At 34.3% G+C, this 19,738-nt stretch overlaps 1 protein-coding gene across 2 annotated transcripts; it reads left to right on the top strand.

Moving 5' to 3' along the window:
- Window positions 1-1,643: 1,643 nt before the first annotated feature.
- On the top strand, window positions 1,644-19,612 carry LOC111063794 (ester hydrolase C11orf54 homolog). 2 transcript variants are annotated; one of them, XM_039436530.1, is made up of 7 exons: window positions 1,644-1,926; window positions 2,279-2,377; window positions 2,892-3,067; window positions 9,980-10,150; window positions 10,820-10,916; window positions 16,256-16,422; window positions 18,069-19,612. In XM_039436530.1, exons 1-7 carry the CDS (start codon window positions 1,845-1,847, stop codon window positions 18,240-18,242), a joined length of 966 nt encoding a protein of 321 aa, XP_039292464.1. In that variant the 5' UTR covers window positions 1,644-1,844; the 3' UTR covers window positions 18,243-19,612. The 2 variants fall into 2 exon arrangements, with proteins under 2 accessions (XP_039292464.1, XP_039292465.1); XM_039436531.1 differs by lacking the exon at window positions 9,980-10,150 and having other exon boundaries at window positions 1,650-1,926; window positions 18,069-19,539.
- Window positions 19,613-19,738: the final 126 nt, after the last annotated feature.

Genomic DNA, 19,738 nt, shown 5'->3' with positions numbered 1-19,738 from the left:
CGACTGACTGTATATGCAGTGAGTCAATCATTCTATCATGGCTCGAATAATTTTGAAATTGTAATTGGAAAAAAATGGTTGAGAATAATTAACTCAAGTGAATATCAACACCTTTATTTAAAGACATATTAACTGCATTCGTTTTCATATTGCCGATACAGCATTGATAAAACTGTAGACGGTTTATTTAGCAGTCTCAAAAAACTGTTCTAGCTGAAAAATTAATAATCCAATTAATAAACGTGTAGGCCTATACATTGCATCAGGAAAACGAAGTTCAAAACTATGGTTTTCCTAAACATACGTTTTTGAGATAATTTCTTTGATGCAGCTGTTTCACATTCACCATTATAAATTATACAGAGTTTTGTGAAAATAAAAATATTTATTGATTACCAAAACAATGCTATTATTATATTAATGATAATAATTAATTATTAAAACAATACTTTTATTATATCAATAATAATAATAATAATATTATTATTAAACATATTTATCAATTATCAGAACAATATTATTGAGGTTGAGTGGAATCAGGTAGAAAGCAATAATAGAACAGATGTTCTTTTTTGAATTTCTATCATATTATTTTGTTATTTCCAATGATTACAACATATGTTAGAATATCACATGTCAATAAATAAATTATCTCATTTCCATATGGCACTCACCTTACAATGTTCATAACCTTACTTAATAGGATCCTTTTTCATCCTTTGAAACACTTAGAGGCAAAATATCTCAAAATCCGTTCTTAGTGCGCGTCTAGCATGTTTGAAGAATATTTGTGCAAAGTTTCAAGTCTGTATGCCAATTAGTTTGAGCTGTAGTGTGATTTTACATCAAAATTTTCGAAAAATGCCCTCTCCTGGACCCACCTGTGCTCCTGATCGAAATTTTTCTGCATAGATCTAATTTTTTTTTGTAGCTGAACAAAAAAGTTCCTCAAAGTCTTGCAGTGCAATGAGCGGTTAAAAAGTACAACATTTTGGGGGGGCCCAGCTCCCTCAGGGGGGCAAATTTCTGAAAATCCTTTCTTAGTGGATGTTTTCAGGCTACCATAAACAATCGTGCAAAATTTCAAGTTTTTAGGCTCAGTAGTTTGGGCTGTGGTCTGATTTCAGTCTGTCGGGGCTTAGCCTTTTATAAGTATAGAGAGAGAAGATAACTCTTCGAGAGCGAATATCATGGAAGCTTCAATTTTGTATATAACAGTTATGTCCGTAAGATACATAGTTTTCGAGTTATATGCGAGAAACCAAGAAATGGTACCTTTGAACCACCCCCACCCCCTTAGCACAGGTGGTAAGGGTGGGGACTTTTGTTTACCACCTTACTACCCTGAACAGAACTGCGGGTCAAAAATAGTCTTCCAAACATTTCCCTCTATACCCTCCCTTTTTGAGCATATATTGCCTTGACTATTATACATGTCCTGAGTACTGTTTATACACTTTCATTTCCAGAGTTTAACATTGTAGAAAGTCTAGTCTATAGAAAAGAAAGGTTTTATAGACCTTCTTGACTCGTACAATAATTGATTGAAAACAGCGCCACATCGCCAGAGCTATCACAGCGTCCCTAGTGGTCGTTTTAATAAGCTTCAATAATGAAACTTGCAAACAAACCAGTTGCACAGCTGATCAGTGTCATGTCAAGCAGACAGCCTACAGCAAGAAAACATTCAACTTGCAGGGACTAGACTAGAACGGTTGACGCAAATTACTTGATAATAGCTTACGCAATTCAGTTTATTTGTTGTTTTTCTTGTTTTTAAGGTCAATAGTTATTAAAATTGTTATTCTGTGAGAAGCTTTCAGAGTGTTATTGCAATAAAGAAGATGGAACTTTCCACCGATAAAACTTCAAATCGGGTTGAACGACAAGCATTATTCCAACCGCAATTTGAAGATGTAGTGAAAGGTAACAGCCGGCAACAATATTGTCTGTCTAGGCTACAGTTTATATAAATCAAGTTATTCAATTATTTTTTATAATTTGGACTCTTAAAACTATTAAGTTGCTGTTATACTTCTTGTTTCTGAAGTCTGAATCCATTTTGAAGTTTCTAACATCAATTAAATAAATCTTTATTTTTGTTTTTTGACAATTTTTAACTTTGTTTTTATAGACTTTTCTTCTTAGTTTCAATTTTTCTTTAACTTACGTCTAACGGTTCTGTATTATTTGAAACCCATGAATCAGAATAAAATTCATGACCTGAATGCTGAAAGTTTGAAGAATGAAACTTTAATTATATTTGTCTCTCTTTCAGCATTGTCCAAGGGCCTGAGAGAGAATTTTGAAACTGTCAATGTTTCATTAGAAGACTGCCCAGATCTCACCCAGGAACCTTTCCATTTAGCTGCCAAAGGTATCATATCGCACATCTCAGATCATTAGTATTAGCTACATACGGTATTGACATAGATCGAGGCTATGTGTTGTCGTATAGCCTTTCTTTCTTCAAGAGTTACTAGGTTCAGTTTAGTTAATTATAAATTATTCAAAGATGAATAAAAATATTGTTACGGTACCTCTTTATAATAATTATCCAGTACCTATTCAATATTTGAAAGACTTCTTAAAAATGAGAAGATGGTGAATGATAAGAAGATAAATTACTAGTAGAACTTCCATAATTGAGTATTTTGAGTGTCATCACAGAACAAAATGATTATCACCATAGAAGTCCTTTTATCTGAATCACTATTGACTATAAGTTTTACTCAAGTAATTGTAAGACTCATCAACTGTTATTTATTGAAACAATTCAGTTACCGTTTTAAAAACATCCATTATTTACATTTTTTTCTCAAAAAGAAAAAACATTTTGAAATCCCACAAACTGTCTATGTTTTACCTGAAGTATTTTTTTTATTTTTCAGGTCTAGGAGGCTCCCCAAAAATTGTTGATCTAGGTGGTCCACCATATCTCCTCCCAAATGTCGACAAATCGAGATATTACGACTGTGCCTTGTTGGGTGAAATATGCCAGATAGAGCCTGCTTTCATTGTTGGCGCAGGGGCTGGACCTTTCCAGTATGTTGGAACTAATAGTGAGGTATTGATTCATACAATATTATTGGTTTATTATAATGTCATGGATAGTGACAAGCACCATATCGACAATAGTCATACATAAAGAGAAAACAAGATATTGACACAAAACACAACAATTTTGTACATAATAAAACAATTTTGTACATCATAACAAAATAACAAATAACCTATATCTAAGACCATACAACATTTATAACTAATGCAACGTATTCAATGGTCGAATTCGCCACTCATATAAACATTTCTCTAATAGCCAACATTTTAGATTAGTTTTGAAAGAGTTTAGGGTTTGGGCAGCTTTAATATTCTGGGGTAAACAGTTGAACACTTTTTTGCCAATGTAATTTGGGTTGTGCTCATAAAACCCTGTCCTGTGCTGTTCAACTCTGACTAAGCCCCTGTATCTTGTATTGTGTTGATGAACATCCACACCTGTCAGCCAATCATCTTTCATTTTATAAGCAAAGATTGCCATATGGTACAAATAGAGACTAGGAACCGTCAAAATTCTATTATCTTTGAATAGCGATCTACACGAGAAACGGGGTGTTTTTTTAAATATGATTCTTAGGACTCTCTTTTGGGCACGGAAGATAGAGGCAGAGAATCTTGATCCTCCCCACAGTAATATCCCATAAGACAGTAATGACTCATAATATCCATAGTAAGCAGAGATCACTGCCTCATGAACTAATACCCTCCTGAGCCTGGACATTGCATACGAAGCTGAGTTTAATCTCCTGGAAAGAGATTGAACATGAGAGGACCATATTAATACCTGATCCACAGAAACCCCCAAAAAATCCGTTGCATCAGAGGGTAGTAACCCTTTTGCCTCAACCTCAAACTCCAACTGATTCACAGGAAGTCTATGGATTGAGAATTCAATGAAGGTTGTCTTGCCTATATTGACTTCAAGCTTATTTGCAGAGCACCACCTTGTAATTTCAGCAAGAACAGCATCACCAATAGCTTGCAATTCAACGACATTATTCGCCGAAACTAAGAAATTTGCATCATCAGCAAATAAGACAGACCTTCCTGACGGCACATTACAAGGGAAATCGTTCATGAAAACAAGGAACAACAAAGGGCTCAAGATCGATCCCTGCGGTACTCCCTTAGAGAGGGAACGTGGATGTGATTCTGATCTGACTTCTACCCCTCAAGTAAGATTCTACAAGACTCAGTAGATTGCCTTGGATACCATAATAGTACAGCTTCTCAATCAAAATTTTATGGTTAAGCATATCAAACGCCTTTTTGAGGTCCACAAAGAAGCCCAACACCTTTCGACCCTGATCCAGAGAGGAATAAACTTCACTCACAAACTATTCCAATGCCTCCACTGTTGATTTATTATGTTGGAAACCAAATTGGCTGCTCGAAAACAAATTGTTGCTCTTAAAATGGTCATGGATTGCATTATAAATTGCTCGCTCCCAGGGCTTGGAGACCGATGACAGATTGGCTATCGGCCTATAATTACCAACCTGGCTTTTGGATCCTTTCTTGAATATTGGCTTGACCCTAGCTACCTTGAAGCAGGATGGAAAAATGCCCACATCATTAGAGAGATTGAACAAATGAGTCAAAGGTTCACTCACCTCATAGAGAAACTCCTTGAAAATTTTACATGGTATCTCATCCAGGCCACTTGACATCTTATTCTTCAGCTTAGAAACAATGGCCATCAAATCCTCCTCCGAAATTCTAGGGATCCCAGAGACGATTCATTTCCCGAATTGGTATTCACCAACAATTCATGAAAATTCACTGCATCAGTACTAGCAACATCACTCATACCACCCGCAAAGTAGTCATTGAATGCATTTGCAATAACAGTGGGTGAATTCAGAGGGAGCCCATCTACAACAATTGGGAGATGAGAAGTTGTAGCCCTGCTAGCTGTCTCTTTTTTTATCAAGTCCCAAATGACTTTTGACTTGTTATTTGCATCACAAATGAGTCGCTTTGAGAAGTCAGCCTTGATGGAATGGATGAGGGCTCTAATCTTCCATGAACCAAGTTTGAACAAAATTCTAAGAGACTCGCTCCGAGGATAGGTCCTGATGAATAACTCCAAATCCCTCTTCATATCACAGAGACTCTTTAATCCAGGATTCAACCAAGCTAGCTTCCTTGTATGATTTTTGCTCTCATCCTCACCAATGGAAAAGCACAGATGAAGGCATCACTATACTTTCTCATGAAGTAGTCCATCCTTTCATCAAAGGAACCATGATCAGCATAAAGAGGGCCCCAGTCACATTCAAGGAGGAAGTTAGAGAACATGTACTTATTTCTTGAAGAAAGGATCTCCTCAAAACAAAATCACTATGTTGCATAGATCCCTCCCCCATAGAGATCACAAATTCCTGAGCTAAATGATCTGACAAGGAGAGACCAATGACCTTTGCAGAGACTGAGTCAACACATTCCGTTGTGATAAAACCATTATCCAATAGTGATGAAGAATTAGACGCTAAACGAGTTGGCTCCGTAATGAGACCCCGCAAGCCATGAGAGTTGAAGACAGACAATGCCTCCTGTCCCGGAATAGAGTCACCCAAAAAATCCACATTAAAATCGCCAACAACAAGTATTCTCTCAAATCTTCCAAAAGTCTTGATTAAGAGATGATCAAGATTGGTCACAAAAGCTGCTATATCACTCCCAGGAGGCCTGTAAACACACACAACCAAGAAACATTCATTGAAAATTAATGCCGAAGCCTCAAAGTCAGTCTCACATACTCCCGGCAGAGAGTACTCTGATACTAGGATTCCTTCTCTGGCATAGATAGCAACGCCTCCACCCCTCCTTGTCGTCCTATTGAAACAGCAATAAGTACATCATCAAAATGATAGGAAGAGAAAAAATATATAAATATGATTTCAATTATTTTTTTCAATAATCCTTGCAAATATAACCAGAGTTTTATGGGGTTACATGTATACTCATTATAGTATTGAATTTCCATAAATAAACACACAAATATCAGATAGATTTCTTTATCATGAAAAAGAGCTAAAATGTCAACACATTATAAATTTACTCAAGTACTCGCAGATTTTTTTTACCAATATTACAATTTTTGCATGTATGTTTTTTTTCTCACTTATGGGTTTCACCCAATTTCTAATTAATGATGAGAGTTCTTCAATTGAAACGTTGAATTCTTCAAATTTTGTTTTCATTTCATTTTCCATTTGGAGTTCTTATTCTTGAAGTTTCTTCAATTTATAATATAGATAGTTTATTCACTCTCTAATCCATATTCTTTGTGTTGTTTTAATTGTTGATTATACATTAGGTTGTAATTTGGACATCATTTGAAATGATATTCTTGGCCAGGCATTTTTCATGAAAATGTATGTTTTCTTTTGTCTGTTCCATATTTTCTTATAGAGTATTTCAATGGGGCTACTTGAATTGCTAATTCATAGAGAATTAATTTCATAGTACTCTTGTTTTCAAAACGTTTTATTTAAAACAAAACAACTAGTTTCGGCTTTCAAGTTTCCATTTTTAATTAATTATTTTCCTCGTAAAATAGTCAAATACACACTTTTTGACTCGATTCAATCTCCAGTTGACTGAAACCTCGCAGAAAAACGCCGATTTGGGCGTATCGCTGAGACGTACTTTTGAAGCTCCTTTCTACAGAACATTTTTAGACATCAGTTCTCAAAAAAGTCGATATTAACTATGCAGCCTAGGGTTGAAAAATGTCTGTCCATTTTCAATATGAATATAATTTCCCACATAAAGTGATTGAGATATGAGAATTATCGTATTTCAGTCTAGTCCCTGATTGAACCCTCAAAAGTAGCTCGCCATTACCATAGAAAAACAATAGTGTAAGTAGATATCCCATGGTATAGGGAATTTATGTCGCAACTTTTACTGTTATCTCAAGCCGATTACTGTCGATTATTGTCAATTTTTACTGTTTTGTTGGGGTGAGAGTGTATGAATGGCACAATCCGAGAGACTACCAGCGTCACACAGCTGCATGGGAAATAACTACGTGAACTATCGGCTTGGGATAACAGTAAAAGTTGCGACATAAACGCCCTATACCATGGGATATCTACTCATGCTATCGTTTCTCTATGCCATTACCCAAACAGAAATTGTGTATTGAGTTGAGATTTTCAAGTTTAGTCATCATCAACGCCGATTCAGGAATTTTCAAGCACTCTCAATACAACTTTCGCACACTAGTTGAACTACTGTCACAAAAAGCAGTAAACGCCAATTATATCTTCGGCGAAATTTTGATGCCCATCCAAAACAAAACCTCTACTAAATTTGAACATCATCTGACATTTGCTCTTGATAAAATTGAGAAATGCAAATGAACGCTGAAAAAACGCATATTTTGGGCGTATCTTAAGCGTAATTTTCAAGTCCTTCACAAAAACACCTTATACAACAATGTACTCCTTAGCTGAACCTTGTACTAGATTTGAATATTTTTTCTTAATTAGTTCTTGAAAATCTGAGAAAACGCTGGCGAATGCTAGGAAAACGCTGCAAAATCGCATATCTTGAGCTTAATTTTGAATTCCTCTCATGAAAAAATTTCTATACCCTAGCTGAACTTCTGTACTAAATTTGAACACTTTCTGTCAATTAATTCTTGAATAATGGTTGAAAACACAAAGAAAATAAAACCGCCTATCTTGGGAGTATTGGCGTAAGGAGTCCTCTAAAAAACATCCTAGCTCAATTTCTGTAACTCAGCATACATGCCAAATTTTAACGTAGTTGGTTTAGCAGATTCTTAGTTCTGTTGATTATGAATCAATTTTGCTTTATATCGTGCTTTATATATATTTGCTTCAATTTTTATTTATAACGTGCCATTTTGTTTATAGGCCTATATAAAGTCAGATTTAAATATAAATTTCATCGTGTTCTGTGTGTAAATAAGTAATGTAATTTCTTGATGTTAAACTATTTTTCATAATAAATAATTAATATTATTTGAAATGTGTGACTTATTTAGAAACATTCTGTACTTAAATTCAAACTATTTTTGATTTGTATAGGCCTACAGACATGTCGTTTTCAATTTGCAAGTTCTGTCTCAATTTCGGATCATTATTTAAATATATCATCAGCTCTATGTATTTATTTTTATATTTACGATAAAATATTTATTAATATTTTTATAATTATTCAAATAGATTAACTATCCATTAAGTGAATCAACTCACAATAGGCTTTGTCTTTTTTCATGAATCAAGTAAAATAATTTGTTGAACGATTGATAACATCATGACTATTCAATTTTGTGGTGTAATTATCAGTTTAGTGGCTTTCTTATCAAGCAAACAATATGTATCCAAGCTACATTACTTACTGATTGAACACTGAATTATTCATATCAGTATCAGTTCACCTCACTTTGCGGTACGATGTGAATCCCAGATCCATTATCGGTTTTACAATTAGCTTTCATCAATTAGTATCCTATTTGTGGTGAGATGCAAAATTCCCACAATACAGTATTATTATCATTCGCCTTCCTTTATATCTTCCTATTTATTAGGTTCCTTGTTTATCCACTCTGATTTTTTATAATTTCATAAAATTTTATCAAATTCAGTAGGTAATAATTTCTTCTTAAAAACAAATTTTGAAGTCAACATTTCTATGTATGAATGTTGTTATTTACTCATTCTATCACTCACTCAACCTGGGTTCAATGTAAGAGAGGTCCGGCTGCGCCCTACCTTGCCCTCCAAGGTTCAGAATAAGGGTAGCAAATCAATTAATGAATTTTTCAATCAAATGAAAAAAATATATATTTTACAAAGCGGTAAGAAAACTTATCTAAAATAAATGGATCACATTGAATCTATAGATATTATTAATTTTATTCCTAATGACGATTCCATTCTGCATTAATACTCTCTCATCCATGAGCTCAATAGTAGTTTATACTTTTCACTTTTCATATCAAAAATATTTATTTTATAAAAATCCAGTTGAATTGCTGCCACTAAGTAACAATCCAGTGAAGATTATATGTTTGAAAGTATCATACATGAATGATTGATTGATATTAATTTGAAAGTGATCTCTTAAGTGTGCAAGAATTCAAGGATCACTATGTAAGTTACCAGGATGTTGATCGTGTTAGATTTTATGTTCTTATGTATATACATTTCCTGGACTAATGTTCTACTTTTGACGATTTCCCATTCTCTCCAAGAGTCAACATGAAGAAAATTCAAACAAACAAATCATATTAATATAAAATCTGAGTTGCCTTATGGAGCTCAGATCCACTGAGAGGTCTTGAAAATTATTTGTATATAAAACTGAAAAGAATATGATTGCATTCGTTCAATTCTCAACATAAATAATAATTCCCTGTCCTAGTGAACGAATATTGACAGATACATTATTCATTGTTCTATAGTAAGATTCAAGTTTCAAAGAGCATCTGACCAACATTGGTAAGTTTGCTATCCTTGTCTGTCATTAGACAGCATGGATTACTCCACTTTTTTCCAATTCCACACTGTTGCCAAATTGTCAGATACTTTTGGAGCCTTTGTAGAAATTTATTGAATTACCAGAATATTTTATATCAATTATGAGAATTTATCATTAAATCATGAAAAATATACTTTCTTAATGAATTAAATATATTCAACATTATTAATCATTATTAACAAGATTAAAATTAAATCAGATATACCGAGATGACTTGAATCACAACCAACTACTACTGAAGGAAAAGGAAACGTGACAACTATGCTCTCCCATGAAGTCCACTAACTGAAACGTAAATCTCACAATTTATAGGTATTTGCGAATTTTAGAAAAAATCTATTTGGTACAGCCTACTTCCATGTAATACAACAATAATTAAAGATGATTTATTTTTCAGATGATAGCTAATCTTATTGTTGAAAAAGGAAAGGAAAACAAAGTTGGAACACGAATTGTTAAATTACAAAACCATCAGAGAGATAAAATTGAAGTCCAAGTTCTACCCAAGGAAGAAACAAAATGTGCCTTACTAGCGAACTTTTTCCTGTCACAGGGTAAATCTGGAAAGGTCAGCTACATTTCAAATAATCCAAGTGGACTCGATTGTTCAAATAGTTGATTGTATTGTGTAGAATTTGTAATGTGGGTTAAATAGAAGAGAGAGCTGTTAATGCATGCCTCAACTTTGCTTACAGAACTACATTCTAACTTGAAAAGTGTATAGGCCTAAATAAAAGCGAAAAATATAGAATCTGCCCATTCCATTTTTTCTGAGTTCCATCTCCTATATTATAATAGTAGTGATAATATGACAACCAGTCAGCTTCCTTTTTCTAATAGGTGAATCTTCATTTCAAGTAAAAACTATATGATAAAATTAATACTTCATCCTTCTCGTAGAGAGAGACGATGAGGGACCTATATAGATAAAAAAACCTAAGAAGCCCCTATATAGATAGGGACCTCCTATAGAAGATAAGACTTTTAATGTAGGAGGACATGTTATTTGAACTCTTGCGAATATGGTATTTGAAAAAACACAGTTTTATTTTCAATCACATTTATTAAACTTGTAAAAATGAATCTGAAATCAAAATGAACACAGGTCCAATAAATGTGGATGTGACAAAAATAAAACGGTGTTTTTTCAATCATGGAAAGATTCCTCAATATCAATTCTCATTCAACAAATTTTATGTTACACGAATATTTTTTTTTCAAAATGATCAATTTTTAGGTTATCAAAGTTCATGTCAAGAAACGCACTGGCTCAAAAGACTTTGTCACTTCCATGAGAGAAGCTCTCAAAAGTCAATTTGGAGATAAGGCTGTGGGTGAGTACCACACATATCTATCGTTTCTACTTTTTTCCAGCTCACAAAAGGAATAATTCCTTATATATAATCATTCATTTTTCATGGAATCCAGTATACTAGTATTTGGCATCTATTTCTTCATTCAAATAATAAATTAGCTTTAATTATTATAGAAATTAATTTTACTCTCTTTTTAAGTTTCTATATAAACTCAAGTAGTTTCGAGCACTCAGGCCATTGTCGAGTGCCAAAATAGATAATATTTTGAATAAAAAATAAATCAACTTTGACACTTCAAAATGGCATGAGTGCTCGAAACTAGATGTGTTAATGTAAAAATCTGGTGTGGCGCACTCACACAACTTTCCTTGCCGTTATGAAAATTGATCACCTGACGCTAGTGTTCCCCGCGCATCTCAAGTCTACTATTCAAAGATTTGAGCCAGCTGGTGGCAGGGCAATAACGCTGGAAACACACATGAGGTCTGCTATCTCTTCATAGTGAATGATTTAATAGAATCAACAATAATTTGCAATTGAATAATCAAATTTTCTCGAATTTAAAGCTTATTTTCAATTTTAGGTGGAAATGTTACTAAACATTAATTGTAGAGATTTTCATGCTCAATCTACTCCACTTGATTTGTTTGTTTCAATCGTATCTGAAGCCTGATAATTGGGAATCTATCTGCATTGATGGGGCGGAGCTCCTGAAATTTTTACAGATATGGGACTTGTGGCAGTTGATAGAGCTTATCGATAAATATTTCAGGTATGAATTTGATCAAAATCGTTGGAGCCGTTTCCGAGAAAATCACAAAAAACCCTGTTTTTGACAACATTTTCGCCATTTTAGCCGCCATCTTGAATTGCATTTGATCGAAATTGTTCGTGTCGGATCCTCATAGTGAAAGGACCTTAAGTTCCAAATTTCAAGTCATTCCGTTAATTGGGAGATGAGATATCGTGTACACAGACGCACATACACTCATACACACACACACATACAGACCAATACCCAAAAACCAGTTTTTTGGAATCAGGGGACCTTGAAACGTATAGAGATTTAGAAATTTGGGTACCTTAATTTTTTTCGGAAAGCAATACTTTCCTTACCTATGGTAATAGGGCAAGGAAAGTAAAAAAGAAAAGAGGGTACTAGTAGTGTGATGATATTGATCATATATGATCATCATGATCTATAATCATATGCTCTAGTTCCTAGGAAAATCAATTGCATGTTTTATTTAAGTTGTCATTAATGTTTGATAAAGCCTTGTTAACACATCAAAAGGTTTCTCTTTTGTTTTAATTTAGTTCAATTAATCATACATTAATCGTTTAAAACTCAAATGGATCACCTCTTGAAGCCTAAAGTTTTGGATTTGGACGCAAACTCGGCCACAGCTCAAACGGAATGGTAACATCGGCACAAAACGTTATGAATCTCATTTCAACAATACAAACGATGGATGCAGAAAAACTCAAAATACTAGTCAATTTTATATCTCCAGCAGTATTCGAACGAATAAGTCACTGTGGTACGTATACCGATGCTCTTAGTTCATTACAAAAATTGTATACTAGGCCAATTAATGAAATATTTGCACGTCATGAACCTCAAACTAAAAATCAACAACCAGGCCAATCTATTGAAGAACTGATGCTTTTAGGAAAAAAATGTAAATTCAAGGCAGTAACAGCAGAACAGAATCATGATGATTGTGTGAGAGATGCCTTTATAAGTGGTTTGCAGTCTCCAGACATTCGACAATTTCTCTTGGAAACAAAGTCTTTAGATTTCCATGAAATAGTAGACCACGCTAGAACTTTAGAATCAGCATACCGTGACTCACTTAGTTTCAACTCGTCCTCATTGCTACTAAACGCCGCACAGCCTGTAGTCAAATCCTCAGTTGAATCTCTAACTCCGGCTGAGCCTGTTATTGCACAAGCCACTCAATCAAGAAAAAAACTCAAATTATGTAATTACTGTGGCTTCAACTCACACTTCAAAAATGAATGCCCTGCTCGCAATATATTCTGTAGGAAATGTGGAATAAAAGGGCATTATGCAAAAATGTGTAGATCAAATCAGGCCCACATCAAGAATGATAAACTAGTATCAGCAGCAGAAATCTGTTATTCATCACCTCCAGGACTCAGTAAAGCTACTGTACCGGCTTTGTTGAATGATTTTAGAGTAGCTGCGCTAATTGACACTGGCAGTTCTAGTAGTTTTGTTAATAAACAACTTGCAAAAGATCTGAAATTAAAAATTTACCCCTCTAATGAACAAATTTGTATGGCTACTACCTCTCTCCGATCATCAGTTGTTGGACAATGCTCAGTTAACCTCTCAATTCTTGGCCACAAGCACAAAAATGTAATTCTCCTTGTTCTCAAAGATCTCTGCTGTGATGTATTACTCGGTCATGACCTATTGTCTAATCATTCAGGTCTGTATATGTCTTTTGATGAAACAAAAGACCCACTAAAAGTAGGTGGTCTTGCCGCTGCTCAAGTCAAACCTGCTACGCTGTTTCAGCACATTACTCCAAACATCAAACCCATTGCTGTAGAATCAAGACGTTACAATCAAACCCACATGGAATTCATTACTCAAGAGGTAGATAAACTATTAAAAGAAGGTATCATAGAGCCAAGTGACTCCCCATGGAGAGCTCAAGTGCTTGTAACTTCCAATGACAATCATAAAAAGCGTATGGTGATAGATTACTCTCAGACGATTAACAGATTTACTCCACTGGACGCATACCCCCTACCGAACATAGAAGAAGTGGTTGAAAAGGTTGCTAGATATTCTGTATTTAGTAGATCTTCGAAGTGCTTATCACCAGATACCAATCAGGAATTGTGACAAATTATACACGGCTTTTGAAGCAGCTGGCCGTCTCTATCAGTTTAAACGTATACCTTTTGGAGTGACAAACGGGGTTGCTGCCTTCCAACGAGTGATTGATGATATCATTCAAAAGGAGAATCTCTCAAGTACGTTTGCCTATCTCGATGACGTTACTATTTGTGGAACTACAACAGAAGAGCATGATAGAAACTTGAAAAACTTCATGAATGCTGTGCACAAATACAAATTGACAATAAATATGGAAAAAGCTCTTTCGCGAAATCAGAAATTAATCTCCTTGCCTATATTATCAAGGACAAGACTATCCGCCTAGATCCTAACAGACTAGAATCACTGAAATCCTTCCCCCCGCCGACGAATGCAGCTTCAATGAAAAGAGTACTTGGTATGTTCTCTCACTATTCAAAATTTATTCCCAATTTCTCTGACAAGATGCAACCTCTAATTCAAACTACATTTCCAATGAATCAAACTACCATTTTATTGTTTGAAGCTATGAAACAATCTATACTCGATTCAATGGTAGTTTCCATTGATCCAGAAGCTCCCTTTGTTGTAGAAACCGATGCATCAAATGTTGCTATTGCTGCTAAATAAAAAGTAAAAATCTGCCATTCTCCCTTGATGAAGTACGACAGGCCTTAAATCAATGCAGAGTGTGTGCTGAAATTAAACCGAAATTTTACAGCCACAAAGGAACTCTGATCAAAGCTACATCACCATTTGAACGCCTCAACTTAGACTTCAAGGGCCCAATACCTTCAAAAACCAGAAATCATTACATTCTGACAGTGATTGATGAATACTCAGGTACCCTCTAGCTATACATTGCCCTGATATGTCTTCCACAACTGTTATTAAGGCCTTGGAAAGTATATTTTTTATGTTTGGAACACCAGCTTATATTCACTCAGACCAAGGGCCATCTTTCATGTCTCAGGAACTCAAGAGCTACTTAACAATGAATGGGATTGCTTGCAGCAGAACAACACCCTATAATCCAAGAGGGAATGGGCAAGCTGAAAGATACAACGGGATAATATGGAAAACAGTTCAATTGACTCTAAAATCTAGAAAACTCCCAATCACACACTGTGAGGACTGCCTACAAGAAGCACTCCATACGATCAGGTCCCTACTATGTACATCCACCAATGAAACTCCACACGAAAAAATATTCCGGTTTCCTAGACGAACAGGAAATGGCGGTTCAACTCCATCTTGGCTCATCTCACCAGGACCCGTATTACTCAGAAAGCACGTGAGAACATCGAAGTATGACCCGCTTGTTGAAGAGGTTACTCTGCTTCAAGGAAATGGTGAATACGCTCACGTACAATTTCCAGATGGGAGAGAAAAGACAGTGTCCTCGAGGGATCTAGCTCCCACTGTGCCCATAGCCAGCTCGGAAGAAGTAGAAGAAGCATCATCATTCCCAGATCCTTCCAGAGTTCAAGAGCCAGAGTCGGAATCAAAGTCAGAATGGTATTCCGGAATTGTATCCCCAGACATCCAAGGAGCGGAGGGTCCGCATTCAGTTCAAGAGCCTGACGTTAGTGAGGCTAACGGCAATCAAAGAAGCACAAGGACAAAAAGGCTTCCAACTTATTTAAAGGACTATGAACATTCATTCTCCTAGGTGGAGTGAATGTGATGATATTGATCATATGATCTATAATCATATGCTCTTGTTACTAGGAAAATCAATTGCATGTTTTATTTAAGTTGTCATTAATGTTTGATAAAGCCTTGTTAATACATCAAAAGGTTTCTCTTTCGTTTTAATTTAGTTCAAGTAGTTTCTATAATCATTAAACAACTTAAGTAGCCCTATAAAAATACTTAATTAGAAAATAAGTGAGCTATTTACTCCAGACGAATTGGGAGAATGTCTACTCTATATTGATATTCTATATTCTTAATCAAACCTGTATTCTTTCCAATCAACAATTTAATGAAGCTTAAATAAAGAACATAATTGTTTAAGTATTTTAATAGGGCGAGTTCAATTAAAAATAATTACTAGAACACTTAATATATTATTTTATTTCAGACACAACTAGTTTTGAGTATTTATCCCATTATCAAGTCTTAATATTTTATTTAATTATTTAAACATTTCAGTGTGGGAGTATACTGGGAAACCCCCAAAAATGTCTTCCTAATCAAAAAATTACAGAAATTTTCAAAATAATAATTTACAAAAGAATAAAGATTAAGAGAAATAATTTATATATTTAAATATATAAATTACATTAAACTGAGATCAATTCAACAGATCAAGGTGCGTACAGTATTGATTATACAAAATCATCATGCTATTTATTGGTGACTTATAATGATTATTGGAATTGCATTGAGGAAGCTGACATTTGAGAATGTAGCGCCGCGTGACTGGAGAAACTTATATGTTCAGCAATGACTGCAGGTATGGAGATGAAATCCAGAGATGATATTATTTTGATTGTAGGACTTGGTGGAGCTTTTCTGGTGAAGGAAGGAAAGGTGAGACAGCATGTAATGTCAGATTTTTCGAAAACGCCAATTCACACAGAAGAGGAGCTGAATAGCTGGCTCAACTTCTACGAGATGTCGGCACCTCTGGTGGCTCTTGGAATTCTCATTTCTGTTGATCCTGTAAGTATTAGTACTTTGAGTTATGCTAGTGCTGTTCAGTACACAATAAGAAATTTATTGTATTGGGCTACAATAAATTTAAATTTATGTTTGAATAAATGTTATTTTTTAAATAAAATAAAAGTAAATGAATAAAATTGAAATTTATTTATCGGGCTACATTAAGGATTAATACTATGAGTTATGCTAGTATTGTTGTAATGGGCTTCACCAGCTGGTATCAATCATCATGAACCAACTAATCATAGTGCCTGTTTCTTGTGGATTAGTCATCGTCATCTAGTCAACAGGTCTGCGTATCAATACCCTATGACATAGTGCTATTAAACACAATCACCAACAGATTATTGTAACTGTTGCTTTTGTAATATCCAGTATAATATTATCAATTTACCATATTATCTATTTAAAAAAAGTCAATCCTTATTAACGTGAATGTTTACAAAAATCTGAATCATTCCTCGGAATCATCCAAACGTATTGGCAATCCGAAGAACTAGTCTTCACACACAGACCTCAGGTCCATGTGAAGATCATTCCTGAATAAAAGCACTGTCGGTTCACGACTCTTCCCTGATAAGTTATGAATCTCAATCATGATTAAAATACTAGGTTGTGTATTTTTTGAAAACCACTTTCTATTTGATTTAATTTTAATTTTTTTGTGTTTTTTATTGTACAAAAATATTATTCTCATGTATGAGTTCTTGTAAGAGTATGTAGAACTGACAGCAGATTGTAAATCTTATTGTTTTCTTTTCTATCAGGAATAAAGAATTTTTTGAATTGAATTGAATAGTTAAGCTTCACAAGCTAGCTTAGCATAATACTGATCCTGTATTAATGATGGCTCACATTGCTGAATCGATAATCGCATTTAGTGATGGAATCTAAAATTGAAGATTGATAAAGTATGAAGCGCCTGATTGGAAATTCAAATTATAAAAAATCATTCACAGCCAACAATACAAATTGTACAATGAGGCAGAGTCAGAATAGTTGATAATCAGTTGACACTATATAGTCATTTTTACAAAGAACAGAAACTATTAACATAGAAAATGAATTAAAACTCATTTAAGGCTACTAAGAAGTATGGTCATTATTTACAGTTTTCTACGCAGTCAGTATATTATATCGTAGTCGGTAGAAAGATCGCGATAAATTTGTGAAAATAATATTCAAAACCTCTGCACGGTATAATTGATGTGTTATAGATTCGAGATTCAAATTATATTACTGCACTGCTTCATGATAATTTCGTTAATCAAAAACAGTTGAATGGTTTAAAACCATTTAAGGCCATATCGTCTGTTTGGTGTAAATTCACGAGAGGTTGACTAATGATTACGGTAGTGAACCATTTTATATTATGATATTTTTCCAATATTCCAATCATCAGTTCTTAAGTTTCAATAATAAGAGAAAGGCTTATTTTGCACACCTTCCACTCCATTGTACTTGCTATTGATAAATTACATTTATTCTTTTCAAACCAAAAATATTGATCAAATATTTAGTTATTTACTTATCTTTTATCGATTCTATCTCCTATGCAAAGTTGTATAATAATCATTTTGAAATCCATCTTAACTTTTAACTAAGGTCTCAGCGATCTTAACTTTTATTTTTTTCGAAATTTTCAGGGCATGGATTTGAGAGTTCAGCACTTCCACAGCTTTAGTTTGCATGGAGAAGGTGGTCACTACCACTATGACACTACACCCGACTCAGTAGAATATCTGGCCTATCTGAATATGGCCGGAGAACTTATCCGCATTGATCGACCCGAGGTCACCCACCAATTTGGACGAGATTAGATACTAAATTGGACTAAAGCAAAATTAAATCTCTCAAGTTACCATTGGTCCTGATTCACGCTATCAAGAAAGCTATATGTCATGTAGGTACCAAACTACAGATTGATCCCCTTTAATAGATATGCTATTAATATTTAGGGTTAGCTGACACTATGAGAGTATCCTTGAGTGATTCCAAGGTTCCTAAAGTTTACACTTATTCTTATTTCAAAAAGTCTACCTTTGAATTCGAGAAAAGTGACTTGGAGGACTTGAAAACACTGCACAGAGTTGAATTCGGATTAATTGAAGATGTTTAGCACATACAGGTTAGCATAGGTAATGATATTATCTAGATCTAGTGTAACTGCTGCGATATGATTTTGCTTTTTTGTTGAAGCCAAATCTGCTGAACATTATTATGTTAATCTTTATGAACTAAAAATTTCCAATTCGCCTAAATTTAATTCTGTTCAGTGTTTTCAGGTCTTCTAAGCCTTCTACTTCGAAGAATCAACGAATTCCACATACCGGTATCTCTCAACAGCTTTGTGCCTTTGCCATGATCAATTTCAATTATCTTAATGCCGTGTTCATCCTCCTTGCAGCAAAATATAATTAATTTTAAATTGAAAACAAAAACGATAATATACTTTTTTCAGTCCCAAAGATACAGATACAGATACACAGAGTGGCCCAACAGAGGCACTATTCCATGACTAATACTTGCATTCACTTTCAATTTCATTTTTGCACTAGACATTTCTTCTATCTTTTTCTCCTAACTTTGCTCTGCCTATGTACTAAACAAAAAAATATAATTGACATACATCAAGTACTTCATTTCAAGTTGATTTATATACATTTTACTGTGAATAATACGACTTAAGACAAAAAATTATATTTTTCATAAAATTCTCTGATTAGCTTCAAATTTTACTGAAGTATCAACATTTTAAGTCGCATCCTACATTTAGGATTAATGTTCAACTTACCTCACCCTGGTATGCTGCAATCTTGGGTAGGCTATTATCGGCACAGTCGTAGGCTCGAATCCGGCCAAGCTCTTGAATTTCGGAACATCTCTCATCTTATCACCCACGCACAAGTAGATAATTATTTCAGCATCATTCAGAAAAAATATAATAGCTACATGCAAAATGGTTTTTGGTATTTCGGTGGAAGGAACGGGAGATATTGTACCGAAACAATGCTTATGGGTTCAGGATTATACATAATCTTGATATGTATTTTATTATTTAATAATTTCAATTATTGTTATTTCAAGTTCTATAAATTATATTCTATATATACAATATATATGTTTGTTTTCTTTTTTTTAATTTGAAGCAATTTTATTGTTGGAGGAATATTAAAGAATTGCATATTAACTCAATCTATTTATTACCAGTGTAGGTACTATTCTCGTTTTCCAAAGAACGAGTATTAGCGATATATTGACTGGGATTTACTGCAGAACTTCAATTTAGCATTATGAATTTTACTGAAAGAACTTG

This window comes from Nilaparvata lugens, chromosome 10 (genome assembly GCF_014356525.2).
Source record: "Nilaparvata lugens isolate BPH chromosome 10, ASM1435652v1, whole genome shotgun sequence".
NCBI lineage: Eukaryota > Metazoa > Arthropoda > Insecta > Hemiptera > Delphacidae > Nilaparvata > Nilaparvata lugens.
Note: the sequence above shows the minus strand (reverse complement) of the source record. Positions and strands in the feature narration are given on the sequence as shown.

What these genes read in the sequence shown, in the direction of transcription:
- LOC111063794 (XM_039436530.1), top strand. Translation starts at nt 1,845, where the DNA reads ATGGAACTTTCCACCGATAAAACTTCAAATCGGGTTGAACGACAAGCA. An exon ending in ATGTTGGAACTAATAGTGAG is followed by an intron (nt 3,068 to 9,979) that starts GTATTGATTCAT and finishes TTTATTTTTCAG; the next exon opens with ATGATAGCTAATCTTATTGT. An exon ending in ATTTGGAGATAAGGCTGTGG is followed by an intron (nt 10,917 to 16,255) that starts GTGAGTACCACA and finishes TTTTGATTGTAG; the next exon opens with GACTTGGTGGAGCTTTTCTG.